Source organism: Dipodomys spectabilis, unplaced genomic scaffold (assembly GCF_019054845.1).
Source record: "Dipodomys spectabilis isolate Male_0828 unplaced genomic scaffold, ASM1905484v1 ptg000019l, whole genome shotgun sequence".
Taxonomy (NCBI): domain Eukaryota; kingdom Metazoa; phylum Chordata; class Mammalia; order Rodentia; family Heteromyidae; genus Dipodomys; species Dipodomys spectabilis.
Genome location: NW_024870696.1, coordinates 14,642,322 through 14,663,217, shown reverse-complemented (window position 1 = coordinate 14,663,217; position 20,896 = coordinate 14,642,322). Strand labels below are relative to the sequence as shown.

General features: G+C 38.2%; 1 protein-coding gene across 4 annotated transcripts in view; it reads left to right on the top strand.

Annotated features, from left to right (window-relative positions):
• Cep350 (centrosomal protein 350) overlaps nucleotides 1-20,896 on the top strand; it is a 138,951-nt gene that overhangs the window by 21,616 nt on the left and 96,439 nt on the right. For 3 of the 4 annotated variants that reach the window (XM_042674539.1, XM_042674537.1, XM_042674536.1), the window contains exons 6-10: nucleotides 1,569-1,725; nucleotides 6,726-7,345; nucleotides 11,626-11,739; nucleotides 16,457-16,570; nucleotides 19,521-19,667. In XM_042674539.1, coding sequence (XP_042530473.1) covers nucleotides 1,569-1,725; nucleotides 6,726-7,345; nucleotides 11,626-11,739; nucleotides 16,457-16,570; nucleotides 19,521-19,667 — 1,152 coding nt within the window. The remainder of the gene's footprint in view (nucleotides 1-1,568; nucleotides 1,726-6,725; nucleotides 7,346-11,625; nucleotides 11,740-16,456; nucleotides 16,571-19,520; nucleotides 19,668-20,896) is intronic. The other variant, XM_042674538.1, reaches the window with a different exon arrangement.

Genomic DNA, 20,896 nt, shown 5'->3' with positions numbered 1-20,896 from the left:
GTGGTACTATGGCTCAAGTGGTAGAGCTCTAGCCATGAGCTGAAGAGCTGAGAGATAGCTCCTAGGCCCAGATTTCAAGCCCTATAACCGACAGAAAAAACCAAACAAAACTCATAATAAGTTGTGTATTTATTGGAGTTTTAAATTGTAAATGGAATATCTTTCCTACAGATAGTAATACCGTGTAAATAGTTGGCTGCTTATCACATTTTTTTTTTTTTTTTGGTTGTGGGCTTTGAACTCAGGGCCTGGGCATTGTCCCTGTACTTTTTTTTCCTCAAGGCTAGTGCTTTACCACTTTGAGCCACAGTTCCACTTCTGGTTTTGAGTGGCTAATTGGAGATTAGAGTGTCACGAGGACTTTTCTGTCTGAACTGGCTTCAAACTGTGATCTTCAGATCTCAGCCTTCTGAGTATCTAGGCTTATAGGTGTGAGCCTCCAGCACCCAGTGACACTTGATTTTGTGATTTCCTTCTCTTTTTTTCTTTTTGCAGTATTGGGGTTTGAACTTATCAAGTCCTATTTTTTGCTGATTATTTTTTGAGAATAGTGTCTTGCTTTCTGCCTAGGCATGTGCCCAGGTGCAATCAGCCTTTGTTAGGCTTCCTGTTGTAACTAGGATAGCTGGTATGTGCTGCCACATTCAGCTCTGTGCTGAGAAAGGGTCTCCTAAACGTTTCTGCCTAGATTAGCCTCAAATCACAGTCCTCTAGGTCTTAACCTCTCAAGTAGCTAGGATTACAAGCTTCAGACATTAACACCTAGCTTGATTGTGTGGTTTCTTAATTGTTGGGCTAAAAGTTGTAAGTTGATATGCTCTATTTAAACTGGCCTTAAAAAAAACCTATCAGTTTTTTGGTTTTAATCTAATACTTTTAAGTGAATGAGTAAGGAATTTTATGTATAAATTTTTTTTTGTGATACTGGGGTTTGACTTTGGGCCTTATGCTTGCTAGGCAGGGGTTCTACCACTTGAGTCATACACCATCCCTTTTTTGTTATAGTTATTTTTCAGGTAGCATATGACATCTTTTCCTAGGGTTAGCTTCTAATCTCAATTCTTTTTTTTTTTTTTTGGGTCTAGTCACGGGGCCTGAACTCTGGGCCTGGGTGCTGTCCCTCAGCTCTGTAGCTCAAGCCTAGAGCTCTACCGCTTTAGCTACAGTGCTACTTCCGGCTTTTTTTTTTTTTGCTTATGTGGTGCTGAGGAATCGAACCCAGGGCCTCATGCATGCAAGGCAAGTGCTCTACCACTGAGCCACCTTCCCAGCCTCTGATCTCAATTCTTGTAGTCCAGTATCCCATGTAGCTGGAATAACAGGTGTCGCTCCCATATCCAAATTACTGATGGAAATAAGGTCCTGCTGATTTTTTTCCTGGCTAGTCTTGACCCTCAATCCATCAAACATCTACTTCATGAGTAGCTAGGATTTATTAAGTATGAGCCCAACAAGCCTAGCCTCTCTAATACAGCTTTTTACTCATCAAATCCAGAAATTGTCAAGTTTTTTTTTTTTTTTTTTTGGTAGAAATTGTCAAGTTTTATACCATATTCCTTTTCTTTCAGATGGTAGATACTTGGATGATTCTTGGAGTAATGCTCCAGCCTCCAAATCTAAATCAAGAAAAGAGAAATCTCGTAGTCCTCTTAGAGCTACCACCCTGGAGAGTAATGTAAAGAAAAACAATCGTGTGGAATTTCGTGAACCTTTGGCTTCTTACAGGTCAGTATTATAAAAAAGGTAGCCCTTTGTGTGAATTTATAGTATTTATGATAGCGACATGATTTATTTTTGTCTTGTATAGTACTTGCTCTATATGAAGTAGTAATAGTCTAGTTCTTTTTTTTTTTTTTTTTTGGGTCCGGTCGTGGGGCCTGAACTCTGGGCTTGGGCGCTGTCCCTCAGCTCTTCAGCTCAAGGCTAGCGCTCTACCACTTGAGCCACAGCGCCACGTCTGGCTTTTTTCTTTTTGCTTATGTGGTGCTGAGGAATCGAACCCAGGGCCTCAGGCATGCAAGGCAAGCGCTCTACCACTGAGCCACCTTCCCAGCCCCCAGTAGTTCTTTAGTGTTATTGACTTCCCACAAAAGATGGTACAAAAATATTTTCATATTATAAATTAGTATCCTCTTTTATTTTATTTATTTTTTGTCATGCTGGGGAATAAACCTAAGGTAAGTACTATCACTGAGAGGACCTGGCTCTTCCCAAGCCCTTTATCCGTTTTTGCAGATAATTTTTTTTTGATAGCTGTATTCAGCCATCTGAATTTTGTCTCATTATGAATGTAAGTTAGTTATTGTTTCATTTGGGGCCCACAGCTCCATTCTGCTTAGGTATTCAAGGTTAATATATACATTTAATAAGATAGAAAATACAAATCTTTCCGTTTTTACTAGCATGGTTTAGTGTAGTCAGCTGTTTTGACTGATTACTTCTTGGTAGACAGAAACCACCAAGGAAGAGAGTGGAATTCAGTGAGATGATACAGACGTGACGGGCATGGCCCTTATAACGTACTTCTTCTAGTGAGATGTTACATCCTAAAGTTTTGGGAGTCTTCTGAAATAGTGCTACTATCTAGGGACCAAGCATTTAACATAAGCTTCTGGGGCATTTCATAGTGAAACCATAATACTTTGTCATTTCATTTTCCCTACCAAATTAGTCTTTGTTCCAATAATATTATGAGAATTCTGTTGCAGAATTTATAGTATTGTGCTAGGTGCCTTTGGCTCATGCCTGTAATCCTAGCTACTCAGGAGGATGAGATCTGAGGATCGTGGTTCAAAGCTAGCCTGGGCAAGAAAGGCCTTGAGACTCTTATTTCTAATTAATCACAAAAAACTGTAGCTGTAGCTACAGTGGTAGAGCATTAGCCTTGAGCAAAAGAGCTCAGGGATGGCACCCAGGCCTTGAGTTTAAGCCCTGTGACTGGCACCAAAAAAACCCCCCAAAACAGAATTTATACATTATATATTTTGATCTCATGTTTGTCCATTACACTAATCTTTATAAAAGCCTAAATCTTGTATTCTTCCCAAAGCAGTAGCTTAATGTCTGATGCACTACATACTCAATACTTAATCTAATATTTTAATATGAAATATTTAAAATTTATAGAAAAGTAGAGAAATTACATAGTGAATATTTAGTGATTGAAAGACTGAAATTACTTTGTCTTTGTATTTTTTTTCCCTTTTGAGATTGAAAGGTAATTTATAACCTGTCATTTTATGCTTTATTTTCTACATGTGGTAATTTTAGTCTTAAATAGTTTTAGCAGTGAATTGTTACTGTACTTAGTCCTAGTCTCTGATAGTAGTAGAGTAATAGAACAATTTCTCATCCTATTTTGCTCAATCCTCTCCAAACAGGCTGTCAAGGTTTTTGAGTTTGCATCCCATAAGAGTCTATTGAAAGCTGTAGGAAATGTAAATGTTCATATGTACTCACTATAGAAATAATTACCAAATTATGTTGTACTAGACTCATGATTTTAGGAATTTTCATGATCTTTAGTGTTTTATGTTTTAGGAATTTTCATGATCTTTAGTGTTTTTATGTCTTGATGTGAAATAGATTAGTAAAGCACATACAGAAGTTAAACATTTTTAGGAGGTATACAAAAAATGTTTTATATTCCTGAAGCTTTGTAATCTAATATTAAACTTTTATTTCAGCACTTCTTAGTTTGGATTAATCATGTCTCTCATTTGCTCAGTAGCCAATTTTAGACTTTGCAGGTCCAAACTGTTAAGTCTGTTTGTGGTCCAAACTGTTGAGTCTCACTTATTTTATTTTATTTTTTTGTTGGTTGTGGGGCTTGAACTCAGCCTGGGCGCTGTCCCTCAGCTCTTCAGCTCAAAGCTAGAGCTCTACTACTTGAGCCATAGTGCCACTTCCAGTTTTCTGGTGGTTTTATTGGAGATAAGAGTCTCACCGACTTTCTTGCCGGAGCTGGCTTTGAACTGTGATCCTCAGATCTCAGCTTCCTGAATAGCTAGGATTATAAGCGTGAGCCACCAGTGCCTGGCCAAACTGTTAAGACTTAATATATATGTTGGGTATTTTTCCTTGTTCATGTTTGTGTTATAGCTATCTTATTTATCTTCATTGACTTCTCTTTTAATGATCTACTTTATTAAAAAACACACAGAAAAAAAACCTTGTTAGAATGGTGTGTCAGTAATATATGAGGGACTGGGAGTGCGGCTCAGTGGTAGAATGCTTGCCTAGCATACATGAAGCCCTGGTTCAATTCCTCAGTACCACATAAACAGAAAAGGCTGGAAGGGGCATTGCGACTCAAATGGTAGAGTGGCTAGCCTTGAGCAAAAGAACCTCAGAAACAGTGCCCACACCCTGAGTTCAAGCCCCAGACCAGGAAAAAAAAATAGTATAAGAAAGAAGACTTTCGTAGGTGTTCTTATGAACAGAGGATATAGACTATAGTAGTACTTTGGCTCTACCCAGTTTGCTTACTCTGGAGTTTCTAAATATACTTTACGTGGTTTAAAGCTATCAAAATGTACTCTGTGGTTAAGAAAGGTTTAATTTACTGACCACATTTCTTTAATATCCATTATCTTTCCATTTTGTTCTATTCCCAATCTGTTTGTTAATCTGGAATGTTACATAGAAGTTACATTTATGAGATGCCAGTTTGAGAACTTTTTTTCCCTAATACTTCATATGTAATAAGGAATAAATTATATATTTTTTGGTAACATTAAATGAATACCTACAGTCAGATTATAATCCTCTTTGTAGTTTATTTGTTTGTTTGTTTGTTTTTTGGGTCCGGTCGTGGGGCCTGAACTCTGGGCCTGGGCGCTGTCCCTCAGCTCTTCAGCTCAAGGCTAGCGCTCTACCACTTGAGCCACAGCGCCACTTCCTGCTTTTTTCTTTTTGCTTATGTGGTGCTGGGAATCGAACCCAGGGCCTCAGGCATGCAAGACAAGCGCTCTACCACTGAGCCACCTTCCCAGCCCCCCTCTTTGTAGTTTAAAAAGAAAACTTTCGGGGCTGGGAAGTTGGCTCAGTGGTAGAGCGCTTGCCTTGCATGTCTGAGGTCCTGGGTTCGATTCCTCAGCACCACATAAGCAAAAAGAAAAAAGTCGGAAGTGGCGCTGTGGCTCAAGTGGTAGAGTGCTAGCTTTGAGCTGAAGAGCTGAGGGACAGTGCCCAGGCCCAGAGTTCAGGCCCCACAACCAGACCCAAAAAAGAAAAAGAAAACTTTCCACAAGTATTTTGCATATTTCTCATTTTATAACATACAGATTGCTATTTTGATTATTTTCCATTTGGTGCAAAGGGCATTGAGCATTGATTAAGCAAGGAGAATAAGGATTAGTACCATTGTATTAGTCATAGTTTATTTTTGAGACAGGGATGCATTATATATCTGAGATTAGCCTCACACTCACTCATGAACCTCCTGCCACAACCTCCCAAATGCAGTTTTTTTTTCCTTATTTTAAACTTTTTTTTTTTTCCTGAGACAGGATCTCACCACATAGTTTAAGCTAGCCTCAAAATCATAATCTTATGATCCTGTGATTCTGTTCCTATTGAGTGCTGGGGATTACAAGTGTGCATCACTACACTACCTCTGGCTATTTTACTACTTTTAACTTAGAGGAATTTCTAATTTTTGTTTTTGTTGGTTTTTTCTTTTCTTTTCTTTTTTCTTTAGATTGGGAGGTGGCATCTACTGGTAGCTCTAAGTTCTCAATTCAGTTTCTCTTACTGATTTTTTTTTTTTGTATTAGAAAGCTTTTGCTTTAAAAAATAAATTTATTAATATGACAAGTAAAAATCATTTATATTTATTTTACTTTTTGTTGGTCATGGGGCTTGAACTCTGGGTCTGGCGCTGTCCCTCAGCTCTTCAGCTCAAGGTGAGCACACACCACTTGTGCCACAGAGCTACTTCCACTTTTCTGGTGGTTAATTGGAGATGAGTCTCATGGACTTTCATGTCCAGGTTGGCTTTGAACCATGATCCTCAGATCTCAGCCTCCTGAGTAGCTAGGATTACAGGTGTAGACCACCAGCACCCAGCATCATTTATGTTTATAAAAAAATATTTTATCCAGGCTGGGAAGTTGGCTCAGTGGTAGAGCGCTTGCCTTACATGCCTGAGGCCCTGGGTTCGATTCCTCAGCACCACATAAGAAAAAAGCCAGAAGTGGTGCTGTGGCTCAAGTGGTAGAGCGCTAGCCTTGAGCTGAAGAGCTGAGGGATAGCGCCCAGGCCCAGAGTTCAGGCCCCACAACTGGACCCAAAAAAAGAAAAAAATAGGTGTGTGAGCAATTCTACAATACACATATATATCCAAACACTATACTGGATAAATTTTTTTTTTCTTTTTTTGGGTCCGGTCGTGGGGCCTGAACTCTGGGCTTGGGCGCTGTCCCTCAGCTCTTCAGCTCAAGGCTAGCGCTCTACCACTTGAGCCACAGCGCCACTTCTGGTTTTTTTCTTTTCGCTTTTGTGGTGCTGAGGAATTGAACCCAGCCTCAGGCATGCAAGGCAAGCGCTCTACCACTGAGCCACCTTCCCAGCCCTGCTCACACAACCTATTCCTGCGTACATTGCTTAACATTCTTACTTTTTTGTGGTGTAAAAGTTAAAAATCTATTCTTGGCAATAATATTTCAAGTGTATAATATATTGTTTTAGCTATAGTCTGAAAGCTTTTTATTTTTTTGTTACAGGGAAATCCATGGTACACCTTCCAACTTAAGTCCCAGCCATGTAGAGTCAAAGCATGTATATTGTATAGATGATGTTAATGAAGATACGGTTGAGAGTGGTAACCAGATGTTATGCAATCGAGAACAACAGAATATACGTTGTGATTTTGAGAGCTCTAAATCATCTGTCATGAGTGACACGATTGTTAGGTTTTTAAATGATCGACCAGCAATTGATGCATTGCACAATTCTGAATGTTTAATTAAAATGGGAGCTATGAGAACTGAAGAAGAAATACCTAATAGAGCAAAAAGAAATGAAAACAATTCAAAGCCTTCGGTGAGTCAGATGGACCTTGATGTTGATCCAAAAGTGTTATGGTTAACAGACTCATCTCCGTCATCTACAAGTACTTGTAATTCCCAAAGATTAGACATTTTAAAGCGAAGACAACATGATGTCAAGTTGGAAAAACTCAAGGAGCGAATTAGGAAACAGTGGGAACACTCAGAAGAAATAAATGGCCGGGGCCAGAATCTGGATCATGTTAACCATCCAGTAATGGTTGTTAATGTTGATAGTTCAGTGACAGCAAAAGTCAGGAAAGTGGCAACAGCACCACCTGCTCCAACATATAAAGGTTTGTTTAGTTTTTGTATCTTTCTTTGTCTTCCTTTCTTCTTTCCCTTTTCTCCTAGTATGTACTTTAATAGAGTAGACCATCTTTAGAACAGGTTGTGATTCTCAGATTTGATGCACAAAATAATTATGTCAGTGACATAGATCAAGTGCATTGTACTCATAACCTGACTAATGCAATTGTGATGTCTTTGTACAATAACTTAATAATCCAAAAAAATTATGTCAAGAAAAATGTTGTAAAGGCAGATGCCTAGATTCACCACTAAGTTTCTTGGATGGGATCCAGAATTATAATTTTTTTTTTTTTTTGGTCCGGTCATAGGGCCTGAACTCTGGGCCTGGGTGCTGTCCCTCAACTCTTCAGCTCAAGGCTAGCACTCTACCACTTGAGCCACAGCGCCACTTCCGGCTTTTTTCTTTTTGCTTATGTGGTGCTGAGGAATCGAACCCAGGGCTCAGGCATGCAAGGCAAGCACTCTACCACTGAGCCACCTTCCCAGCTCCCAGAATTATAATTTTTAACAAGTTAGAGGATTCTTAAAGTTTGAGACTCATGAATGTCTAATAAGTTTATATAAAACAGGAAATAAGGATTAGTACTATTTTGAGAGAACAAAGAATACTGTGCTTAATATTTGTAATTAATAGGAATTATTTCAAAATTTAATATTTGTGGTAATATATGTGAATAATCCAAGCTACTTTTATTTATTTATTTATTTATTTTTGGGTCCAGTCGTGGGGCCTGAACTCTGGGCCTGGGCACTGTCCCTCAGCTCTTCAGCTCAAGGCTAGCGCTCTACCACTTGAGCCACAGCGCCACTTCTGGCTTTTTTCTTTTTGCTTATGTGGTGCCGAGGAATTGAACCCAGGGCCTCAGGCATGCAAGGCAAGTGCTCTACCACTCTGCCACCTTCTCAGCCCAATCCAAGCTACTTTGAAGGCTGAGACAGGAAGATTTTAAGTTTGAGGCCATCTTGAGCTAAATAGTAAGTTCAAGGTCATTTTGGGCTATGTAAGACAAGCACGACCCAGTCTGAAAATGAAAACTTTATAACACATTAGGGACATAGCTTGTAGTAGAGCAATTGTCTAGCGTGTACAAGAATCTGAATTTAATAACCAGTATTGAAAATAAAAACTATTTAAAAAAATCAGTTTCTAGTTTCTAGTGAATATTCAAATATTTGGCTAAACATTATTTTGGAACTGACATTAAAACTCAAGTTTTGAGTTTTGCTTTACTGAATTAATTTTTTTCTTGAATTTTTTATTATTGTTATAAAGGTGATGTAGAGAATAGCTATTACATAAGTCAGGTAATGAGTACTTTACTTTTTGGACAATGCCATTCTCATTCTCTCTTTTTTCTTTTTTAGCCAGTTCTTTTTTGATTTTGAGGGATGTCTTTTTTGTTTTGGTTTGTTTTTTGGTTGGTCATAGGGCTTGAACTCTGGGCTTGGGTGCTGTCCTTGCACTCTTCAACTCAAGGTGAGCGCTCTACCCCTTGAGCCACAGGGCCACTTCCGGTTTTCTAGTGGTTTATTGAAGATAAGAGTCTCACGGACTTTCCTGCCCGGGCTGGCTTTGAACTGCCATCCTCCCTCCTGAGTAGCTAGGATTACAGGTGTGAGCCACCGGTGTCCAGCTTCAGAATGTCTATTTTGTATTTATATACCTCAATTTCTTTTCCTTTTTTTTTTTTTTGGTCTGTCATGGGGCTTGAACTCTGGGCCTGGGCACTGTCCGAGAGCTCTTCAGCTCAAAGCTAGCACAATACCACTTGAGCCATAGCACCACTTCCGGTTTTCTGGTGGTTAATTGGAGATCAGAGTTCCACGGTTGTTCCTGCCTGGCCTGGCTTTGAACCTTAGTCCTCAGATCTCAGCCTCCTGTGTTGGAAGCACTAACATGGAACCACTGGTGGAAGATTTTATACCTGACCTCATGCAGTACTTTACAGTCAAAATGCACGTGTACAACACAGTTTATTCAAAATCTCCAAGAGATAAAAAAGAGACTCTTCTAGCCTTTCCCTTTCAGCTGTGATGTGTCTTTACATAGTACATACTCAAATTCCCCTACTCAGCTGCTCAGCCATGTTCACAATGGTTAATAAAATGGCATGTATGTAGGCTGGACTCTGAATAGTATTTACCCATAATAGTGTACATGGCACCAAGACCCATGTACATTTCTCTTAATACCTTTTGCTTATTCTCTGCTTGTGGTGTAAAGATAGTGCTGAAAATGTTTAAATGTTCTACATATGCCCTTATGAGTAGCAATAATTTTTTAAAAAGTGGAAGCATTTATGTTGATCAGTAGCACTGAAAGTCAAGCTGGACAGCAATGTAAATGTATAGTAGAATGTGATGTTGGAATGATCAGCATACATGGCCTGAAGAAACAGAAGCTTTTGAAATTCTATACTCAAAGTGATAAACAGAAAAATATAAAAATACTACATAAAGCTAACGATGAAGGTCTTGATTATGTTTTGCAAGAATGAATCTGTCATCACAGAACACATACCATTGAATGAATGGTATACTAATCATGAAACAAAGATCTATCACAGTGAGCTGAAATTGAAGAGAACTATGAATATTCAAAGGCTGGTTTCAGAAATTTAAGAAAGACCCAGTTTTAATTTTTTACAGATTTGTGGTGATAAAGCATCTGCTATTTACAGAACCACAGATACTCAATGTCTAGTTTGCCAAAGTCATTGCTGTTGAAAATCTGATACTAGTCAGTCTATAATACTGATGAAACATCACTATTTTGGCATTATTGCCCCAGAAAGATCTTAACTACAACTGATGAGACAGCCACCACAGAAATTAAGGATGCAAAGGACAGAATAACCATGCTGGGAGGTGTTAATGCAGCAGGCACGTGCTTGGTGTGAACTTGCTGTGACAGGCAAAAGCTTGCATAGTTTCTATTATTACTCCTAACAAAAGGCATGGATAACTGAGAACATCTTTTCTGATTGATTTCACAAACGTTTGTACTAGCAGCTTGTTTTCACTGCTGGGAAGCTGGATTGTATGATCACTACAAGATTTTGTTATTCCTTCACAACTGTTCAGTTTATCTTAAAAAATATTACTTACAGTATAAAAGGGTATATAGCTCAGTGCTAAGGAGCTCATAGTAACCTTGGGATTTGATCTCCAGCACCACAGAAAAACTTAAACCTAAAAGCAGTGCCCCCCCCCCCCCCAGCAACCCCTCCAAATGATGTTTATGCCATATTGTGAATAAATGTGGCATAATTAATATGACTGTTAATTAAACTATGTGACAAGGATGTCCTCAGATCAATGAAGAGAATAAAAATACTTTCTGGAATAGCATGCTAAAAGTCATCAGAGGTATAAGTTTGGAACGTTTTCAAAGTATAACAAGAGGACACTTACTTATGCTGTTGTCACTGCTTGGAACGTCTGGCCTACAGCTGTTCAGTTGTAGGTACTAAACACAGTGGTGTCAAGTGACAAAAAGATGTACAACCTCACATATGCAAACCTTTGGAGTCTTATCAGTAAGCTGGAGGAAGTGAAGATTGAGGTTTTGAATATCAATAATGAGGCCATAATTTGTTGACTAATTTTGAAATAGCTAAAATGATTCTGAAACATGGCGGTCATGACAATAGCAATGATGAAGATGTGAAGTTAACACTGCAGAAAAAAATGTAGTTGTACTGATAAGCGTGATGTGCTTATTGGAGGACTTAGAGCAATGTGTATTCATAACTAAAATAAATCATGTCAATTTATAAAGCAGAGGCAAGGAATGATTTTTAACACAATTTGCTAATGAGTAGGTGACTCTGGGGAAAAAAAAAACCGCATATCAAAACATCTTAAAAAGGCATTCACAAGAATGCTTCTTCGTTCTAGAGGTGCTATTTCCCAATTGCTTAACTGCTTCTTGTGTTTTTTTTCTCACCGAAAGAAGGAAAATTTGATGGACAGTAACTTGTCAGTCATAACTCAGCCTTGTATAAACTGAAAGTTGCTATTTGCTGTTTTTGTTGTTTGAAGCAGCTGATGCAGGGATTCTAGTGATGTTTCTATGTTGCAGAGTTACAAACTTTTCTCTGTAATCATACAATATTTTTTACTGTTAATTCACGCAGAAATTAATGTTAGAAAATGATTGCTATATGGTAGTGTATAAATTCAATGTGAGAACTGATAGTGATGTCATACAAACAAAAGTTATAAAGCAATTTTGATAATCTGTATTGTTGGCCTGTGTTAGGTTTCAACCCTTCAGAGACTAAGATTCGCACACCTGATGGGAAAGTGTGGCAAGAGGCAGAATTTCAGCACCTGAGTAGAGAACTGTACCGAGACTTAGCACTTCACCTTGCAGGTGAGAGTAGTATTTTTTTAAATTTTATCATACAACTTATCTAATAATTTTAAACATGAAAATATTACTGAAGTATTTATTGAGTGTTAAAAATTTTCCCTTTTCTAACAGCATTGTATAAACTAAAGTAGTAGTGATTTGAGTCATGAGGCCAATTTAGCCTCTAGGCTCTCTTCCAAGGTTAAAATTGGCCTACATGGTTGGTGAAACAGAAACTAGGCTATTTTTAAAGGAGGGACTATTGGAATTAAGACTGTCTGGGGGGGGGGAGGGGAGGAGGTTTGGGTGGAAAGGTAGGGATCGGATGGGATGGGAAGGGGAAACAAAGGAGGAGGCTACAATGCTTGATAAGAAATATACTCATTATCTTGCCCATGTAATTGTAACCCCTCTGTACAATATTTTCACAATAACAAAAAAAAGAAGAAAAAAAAAAAGACTGTCTGGTTTGAAGGTTAAGATGGGAGAGCCTAATCGAGGCAGAATAGATGAAAGAAAGATAAACATTTGAGATGAAGTGTATTTAGAGAACTGGAAATAAGAGGAACCTATGCAAGATGGAAAGAGAAATAGAAATATTACAGTAATAATGTTGCTACTTACAACATGTAGTGTTATCGAGCAAGATGCTAGATGCTTAATTTTGTGACCTTTTTTTATTTTGCATGCTAGTTCTGGAGCTTGAACTCAGGGACTGGGCACTTGCTACACTGACAATCACTCCATGTCAGTTATTTTTATTTATTCAATACTGGGATTTGAACTCAGAGCCTCTTGCTTACTATGTAACTGAGCCATACCAGCAGTCCTTTTACTTTAGATTTATTTCAGATAGTTCCTCACACTTTTGCCCAGGGCTGATGTATTTTGACCTCTGCTTCCTGCATACCTTGTCCACCAGAGTGGACCATCAAACCTGACTTGGCTTGTTGAAATAAGTAAGGCCTTACTGATTTGCCAGGACTGGACTCGAACCTTGATCTTCCCATCTTCACCTTCACGTGGCTAGCATTAGCATGTGCTGATATATCTATCTGGTACTATATTAGTTGATCTAATCCTTTCATTTATTCAGACTCAGATCTTTCCCCTACCTATTTCTCTCATACCTTATATCAATATATTTTTCTGAAATATATTGATAATATAACCACTTTTACTCCTCTGTAACTATCCAGTATCTAAGCCTAAGCCACAATCAATTTCTTCCCTGTTATTATTGGGGTGATAATCCTAACGGGTCTCCTTTCTTTTTTCCTTTGTCTCATGAGTTTTTATTTTTATCATAGCTGCCAGAGTAAGCTTGTTAAAGTTTAATTTAAATCATGTAACTCTTTTTGTTTCAAAGCTTCCAGAATCTTTTCATCCCACATTTAAGAGCTGATGTTCTTTTCTTTGTTTTAAAGTTAATTATAAATTTTAATCTGTGATAGAAAAGTGTTAGTTAGACACTAGAAAACAAAATATAGTGAACAGATTCAATTTTGTACATACTTCTGTGGATTTGACCATATTGTATTTTGTTTGCCTTCTGAAAACCACATTATATAGCAAAACTATATAAATACACAGCCAGGTGCCAGTGGCTCATGCTTGTAATCCTAGCTACTCATATGGCTGAGATCTCAGGACTGCAGTTCAAAGCCAGCCCAGTCAGGAATATCTGAGACTCTTATTACCAATGAACCACCCAAAAGCCCTATGTAAAAATGTGGCTCAAGTGGTAGTATCAGCTTTAAGCTAAAAATCTAAGGGACAATTTCCCAGGACCTGAGTTCAAGCCCAGAATATGAACACACACACACACACACACACACACACACACACACACACACACACACACACACACACACACACACACACACACACACACACACACACACACACACACACACACACACACACACACACACACACACACACACACACGGTAGTATCAGCTTTAAGCTAAAAATCTAAGGGACAATTTCCCAGAATATGAACACACACACACACACACACACACACACACACACACACACACACACACACACACACACACACACACACACACACACACACACACACACAGGTAGTATCAGCTTTAAGCTAAAAATCTAAGGGACAATTTCCCAGGACCTGAGTTCAAGCACACACACACACACATACACCCTTAAAATTCTTACACACACACACACACCCTTCTTAATTGTTATTACAGATGTGGTATAGTATTTACTAACTCCACACTAAACAGCAGGCATATTTACCCAGGAGGCTGAGATTTGAAGGATCTAGCCCGGGCAGAAAATTCCTTGAGTTTACATCTCCAGTCAGTAAAATACCAGACCAGAGGTTTGGCTCATGTAGATGCCAGCCATGACTGATCCAGCTGAGTAAGAGCACAAGTCCCTGAGTTCAAACCCTGGTATAGGCAACAAAGAAAAAAATATTAAAAAAAATCACCACATTAACCCACTGAATCCATTTAACTCAGTAATACATTCCCTCATGTAGAATAAAATACAAAACTCCAAAAGTTCCATGAAATCGTAATTTCTCCAGTGTAGTCAGGGCCAGGGGACACTAAGGGTATTGCATATACCATCTTGCCTGTATCAATGTACATATTCTCAGAAGAGCTGAAATTCTTACGGTTCTATAAACCTTGCCTAATCTGACTCAATTATTATAACATTTCCTACTATTCTCTGGTTACTCACTCTGACTTCCTTAGTGTTTCTTCACAGTTTGTTTCTGCTTTAGGGCCTTTTACTTATATTTACCTGCTTATAATGCAGAGCTCTACATGTCTTTTCAAATTGCATATATTCATACATACAACTGAGGTTAAGTTTTTAAATTTTTATGTATAGTAGTATCTTTCCCCAGACCGGTATTAAAAAAATGAGCAGTAATTTGTCTGTGAAATACCTATTTGAAATACACAAATACCTATTTGAAATACACAAAACACACAAATATCTATTTGAAATATACAAATCTAATTATAAAAAACTTTACTTTGAGACTATTGACTATGTAGAATTTTTTAAATGAGCCAAGCACTCATGGTGGTTCATGCCTGTAATCCTAGCTACTCAAGGGGCTGAGATCTGAGAACCATGGTTCAAAGCCAATCTGGGCAGACAAATCTTTGAGACTCTTATCTTCAACTAACCATAAAAAGCTAGAAATGGAGGTGTGGCTTAAGGGGTAGAGCACCAGCCTTGAGCAAAACAGCTATGTAAGGGCTGGGAAGTTGGCTCAGTGGTAGAGCGCTTGCCTTGCATGCCTGAGGCCCTGGGTTCGATTCCTCAGCACCACATAAGCAAAAAGAAAAAAGCCGGAAGTGGCGCTGTGGCTCAAGTGGTAGAGCGCTAGCCTTGAGCTGAAGAGCTGAGGGACAGCGCCCAGGCCCGGAGTTCAGGCCCCACAACCGGACCCCCCTCCTCCCCCCAAAAAAAACCAGCTATGTAAGAGTATGAGGCCCTGCATTCAAGTCCTAGTACCAATACACACAAAAATTTTTTAAAATGAGATAGGAATCTATGAAAGCACTTGCTTTGAAATTTTATACATGATCCTGGCTTTGAAAACATTATTGTAGCTTTTTTTCTATTTGTGAGAATGAAGTAAATTTTAAAAAAAAAATTTTTTTTTTTTTGGTCCAGTCCTGGGCCTGAACTCTGGGCCTGGGCGCTGTCCCTCAGCTCTTCAGCTCAAGGCTAGCGCTCTACCACTTGAGCCACAGTGCCACTTCCGGCTTTTTCTTTTTGCTTATGTGGTGCTGAGGAATTGAAATCAGGGCCTCAGGCATGCAAGGCAAGCGCTCTACCACTGAGCCACCTTCCCAGCCCTGAAGTAAATTTTTAACAGGTCTTCTGATGGAAGAAAAATCAAATAGTTGGAATCTAACAATGAAATAGTGGAGTGGTAATTTCCAGATTTTTCTAGGAGGAGTTGACATTGGTCATAGTAATATATATTAGCTTGTCGTAATAACAGTTCACTTTGAAAGTTTCTTTGTCCCATCGTCAATATTGTGTTTTATAATTTAGTAGTATTCCATCTTGTCCACTGGAAATACTTCCAAGAACCCCAGAGGATGCCTGAATAACACTAAACCCTATTTATTCAGTTTTTTTCCTATACATACTAGTGATAATATTTAATATATAAATTCAGTATAGTAAGAGGTTAACTATGACTTATTGTAGATTGTAGCAGTTTTTTTCAGCATGTAATTCTTTGCCTCTATTAAATCAGCAACTTTCTCTTATTTGGCATACTCAAATTGCCATCATTACGATTCTTGAGCTTGGGGGTCATTAAAATAAAGTTTGCTTGAATACAAGTTCTACAGTACCATAATAGGCACAGTCCAATTATTAAGATGGCTACAGAGTGACTAATCAGTGAGTAATAGACCGGTAACATACACAGCATAGATATGCTCAATAAAGGGATGGCTTGCTTTGGGATGGATGGAACTGGTTAATGAAAGATTTCATCATACTACTCAGAATGAAGTACGGTCTACTAATTGTAAATTGTTTATTTTTGGAATTTTCCGTTTAGTGTTTTAGACTGCGCTTGTACTTGGGTAACTGAAACTGTAGAAAGCGAACCACTGATATGGGGGGAATATTATACTGATAATAGTTTTCTTAGTAGGGGAGGATTGGAAGATGAGAGGGAAGCATAATGATTTGCTGTAAATGTTTCTGGTTTTCAGATGATACCTCTTTAAGAGAGAAACCTGCTGAAAAAATTAAAGAGAAGAAAGTGGTCAAGCCAGTACGAAAAGTCCAAAAGGTAACACAGTTATCAAGTCCAGAATGCAAAACAGGTTAGTTTTTCAATAGCATGTTCATCCTAAAGTTATATATTGTTGAAATCGAATTTTTTAAAAATTGTATACCTTTTATTATTTATGCAGGGAATGAGGTGAAACCCAATACATTCATGTGAATTATAGACCTAAATGTAAAAGAATCATAAAGCTAGCTAACTATTCAGGAGGCTGAAATCTGAGGATCATGGTTTCAAGCCAAGCAAGGCATAACTTTTGTCTATTTTCAATTCAAAATAGTTTTATTCTTTTACTTTTTAAAAATTTTTAAAATTATCTTTAAGTAGTTGTACAAAGAAGTTCCCATTCTACAAAACAGTATGTGAGTACAAAGTGTCTGACAACATTGGCATCCATCTCTCTTAACCCATCCCTTCTCTCACTTTTTCAAATCGAATTTATACGGATATAAATATCTATTAATAGGAGTTTTCATTATTTAGCAATATGAAAATCTGATATATATGTCATTATTATGTGTCCTTTAAATTATAATTGACAGGATAATGCATATTTATTTACAGCTGTACAATTTGAAAGGTTTCATATCTGTGTATATCCATAAAATTTTATTCATATGTGTATAATTCTAAACACTACCTCCAAGTCTTTTTCTATCATTTTTTAAAGATATAATTTTATTGTTACTATTAAGGTGTTATATAGAGAGGTTATTTCATAAGTCAGGTAATGAGTATATTTCTGTTTTGGACAGTGTCATCCCATCCTTTGTTTTCTCCCACTTTCCTCCTCCTCTTCCTGCGTACACTCTTTAAGCACCCCCCTCCCAAAGAAAGAAAATAAACTCCAAAGCAAAAACAAACAAAAAAACCCATGTCTCCCTTTCCTGGAATTCTATCATTATTTTTAATAGAAACCAACCAGGTTAAATATCAGTATTTTAAAGTAATGATACATATGTACATACATACAAACACATCCATACATGGAGAAAAAGCCCTGGCTTTATGTGAGGCACTGTACTATATACTGTACTAAACTTAAGCAATGATCATGAAGATGCACAATTCCTTCTTTTGTAGAGTAGATATAAATTACAATAAAGTGTGTTACATGTGTTAAGTGATCACAAGGTCATCAGGGATGTAGAATAAGAATGATGAGCCAGGCCCCAGTGGCTCACGCCTGTAATCCTAGTTCCTCAGAGGCTGAGATATGAGGATCACGGTTCAAGGCCAGCCTGGGCAGGAAAGTCCATGAGACTCTTATCTGCGATAAACCATCAGAAAACCAGAAGTGGTGCTGTGGCTCAAAGTGGTAGAGTGCTAGCCTTGGGCTGAAGAGCACATGTACAGTGCCCAAGCCCAGAATTCCAGCCCCATGACTAACCCTCCCCCCCAAAAAACTTTTTTTTTATAAGAACATGAATAATCTCAGTATTTCAGTAGTAACTAGTTCTTAAATCTAAAACTACTATTATTTTCATTTAGTATTTATGTAAAATACTGCTGTCAGGATCATAGTTTCAAGTGAAACCAGGGAACAGTGTAACTTGCAAACATTAACTTTAGATCATGTTTATCCAGTTTTCTAGTAGTCTGAGTTTTGTGGATCCAGACAGAAAAATCATTAAATGTGATAAAGCTATATTAATAGTTTATCTAGTGAAAGTTATCTTCCATTGACTCTATGAGACTTTTTAGGTAGTCAGAATTTAGAAACAATCACAGAACATATTGAGAAGCTAACATTTATGAATGGCTACCCAGTGTACTTGTTTGTTTTTGTTTTGCCAGTCCTGGGACTTAAACTCAGGGCCTAGGCACTGTCTCTGATGTTCTTTTGCTCAAGGCACTTGAGCCACAGAGCTATGTCTGGCTTTTCTGTTTATGTGGTACCGAGGAATCGAATCCAGGGCTTCATGAATATTAGGCAAGCACTCTACCACTAAGCTACATTCCCAGCCCTTGTTTGTTTTTAACTCAGAAAGTTGAGCTAAAATTGAAAAGACACCTGGCTGGCTTATTCTTCTCTCCCTCCTTCTGTCACTCTCCCTTCTTCTCTTGAACTTCCTTTACTTCCTGTGCAATGACCACTGAACAACACCTCTAGACCCTCCCCCCTTTTTTGCATTGGTTATTTTTTAAAAAATATTTTTTATTGTTAGCGGGGTGCAAGTGGCTCACACCTGTAATCCTAGTTACTCAGGAGGCTGAGAACTGAGGATCACAGTTCAAAGCCAGCCCGGGCAGGAAAGTCTGTGAAACTCTTATTTCCAATTTATCACCAGAAAATTGGAAGTGGCACTGTAGCCCATAGTAGTAAGAGTGCTAGACTTGAGTGAAAAACCTCAGAGACAGCATCCAGGCTCGTAAGTTCAAGCCTCACAAACAACAAATATTATTAAGATGTTGTACAGAGGGGTTACCATTTCATAAGTCAGGTAATGAATACAGTTCTTTTTTTATTCTGTACTGAATACCATGGTTGAATTCAGGGCCCTACTCCTTGAAGTTTCAGAAATAATTATGATTTGGTACTTAATTTTCAAAGCATTTGACATTGAAATGTAGCAAAGCAAGATATAAACAATCTGTTAGGGGCTGGGAAGGTGGCTCAGTGGTAGAGCGCTTGCCTTGCATGCATGAGGCCCTGAGTTCGATTCCTCAGCACCACATAAGCAAAAAGAAAAAAGCCGGAAGTGGTGCTGTGACTCAAGTGGTAGAGTGCCAGCCTTGAGCTGAAGAGCTGAGGGACAGCGCCCAGGTCCAGAGTTCAAGCCCCACGACCGGACCCAAATAAACCAAAAAAACCCCCCAACAATCTGTTATCCAATTGTAATGTCTTAGAGTTAAAATATACTTATGTTGTGAGCCTTTTGATTTTGATGAGAGGTAAATGTAAATTATTACATCTATATAGCTAAGTCAGTGTACTTAAGGCTAAAATATAAGTTTTAGATTTCAATGCATTATATATATTTTAGGGAATAGTCATCTGATAAGCACCTCTTCTTGGCGAGATGGACAAAAACTAGTAAAGAAGATTCTGGGACCTGCACCGAGAATGGAGCAAAAAGAACGAAGAACAGCATCAAGTGACAGAAGTGGAAGAGAAAAAGCTAATAAATCTGGTGGGTGGCTTTAATTAACATTGTTGCAAAAAATATTCAATGACTCCCACATGTAATCCTAGCTACTCAGGAGGCTGATACCTGCAGGATTGTGGTTTGATAGCAGCCTAGGCCTAAATGCCTAGGAGACTCTCTCTCCAAAATAACTGGTAAAGAGTCAGCTAGAGGTGTGGTTAAAATACCAGTCAAGCATGTGGAGTAAGCACAAGACCCTGATTTCACCACACACATGCACATACAACCTTTCTTTTCTTTCTTTTTCCCCCACCCCTATGCCATGTAAGACCTTAGGAAAGTACTAATAGGAATGCTTTAAGACTTTAAGACTTCTCATTCTTTTTTTTCTTTTCTTTTTTGTGGGTCATGGGGCCTAAACTCTGGGCTTGGGTACTGTCCCTCAGCTCTTCAGTTCAAGGCTAGCACTCTACCACTTGAGCTATAGCGCCACTTCTGACTTTTTCTACTTATGTGGTGCTGAGGAATGGAACCCAGGGCCTCATGAATACAAGACAAGCACTCTACCACTGAGCCAGTCCTTTTTTTTCCTTTTTTATGATTACAGCTCAAAAAGGAGAAAATTTGCTGTTAAGCTTGTCCGGATAATCTCTACATATGTTAATGTTCATCTTTACTAAGAATTCAGTTTTAAATTACATTAATTACTTTAGCTGTCATTGTGACTATCAGTGTATTATTTCAATCAAATATGTTTTGGGCTTTAGAATCAAGCCACTTGGTCTCATATACAGGCAAGCATTCAAAAGATTACATATTATTACTGTTACTCTTCTTGTTTTTGTTATTCTGTTATAATTTGGACAGTTTAAAAAACAGGCCCTGAAAACAAGTGATTTTTTTTTCTGGGATATATAATCAAGGATGGCAAAATTTGATGTAAGATCTAGAACTCAAAAAATTTGACCCTGAAATCCATTGCTTTATTCTTTTTTTTTCAAGTGTGCTTATGTGTATTTTAACACATATTTTTAAAAGAAGACAAAGGCTTTACACACCCATATGCTTCAAGACGCTAATTTTACAGTTGTCTCTGAGACTCCAAACTACACACTTAGTAGGGGGTAGGGACATCAGGAAAGAAGGACTTTGATTGCACAGTAAGACTCCTGTCTACACTGTCTTATACTTAGAATACCATCCCTTGACAAAAACTGTTGCAAAGCAGGGGGAGCTAGGCCAAGAGAAAAGATTCCAGGACTACTGCAGTATTG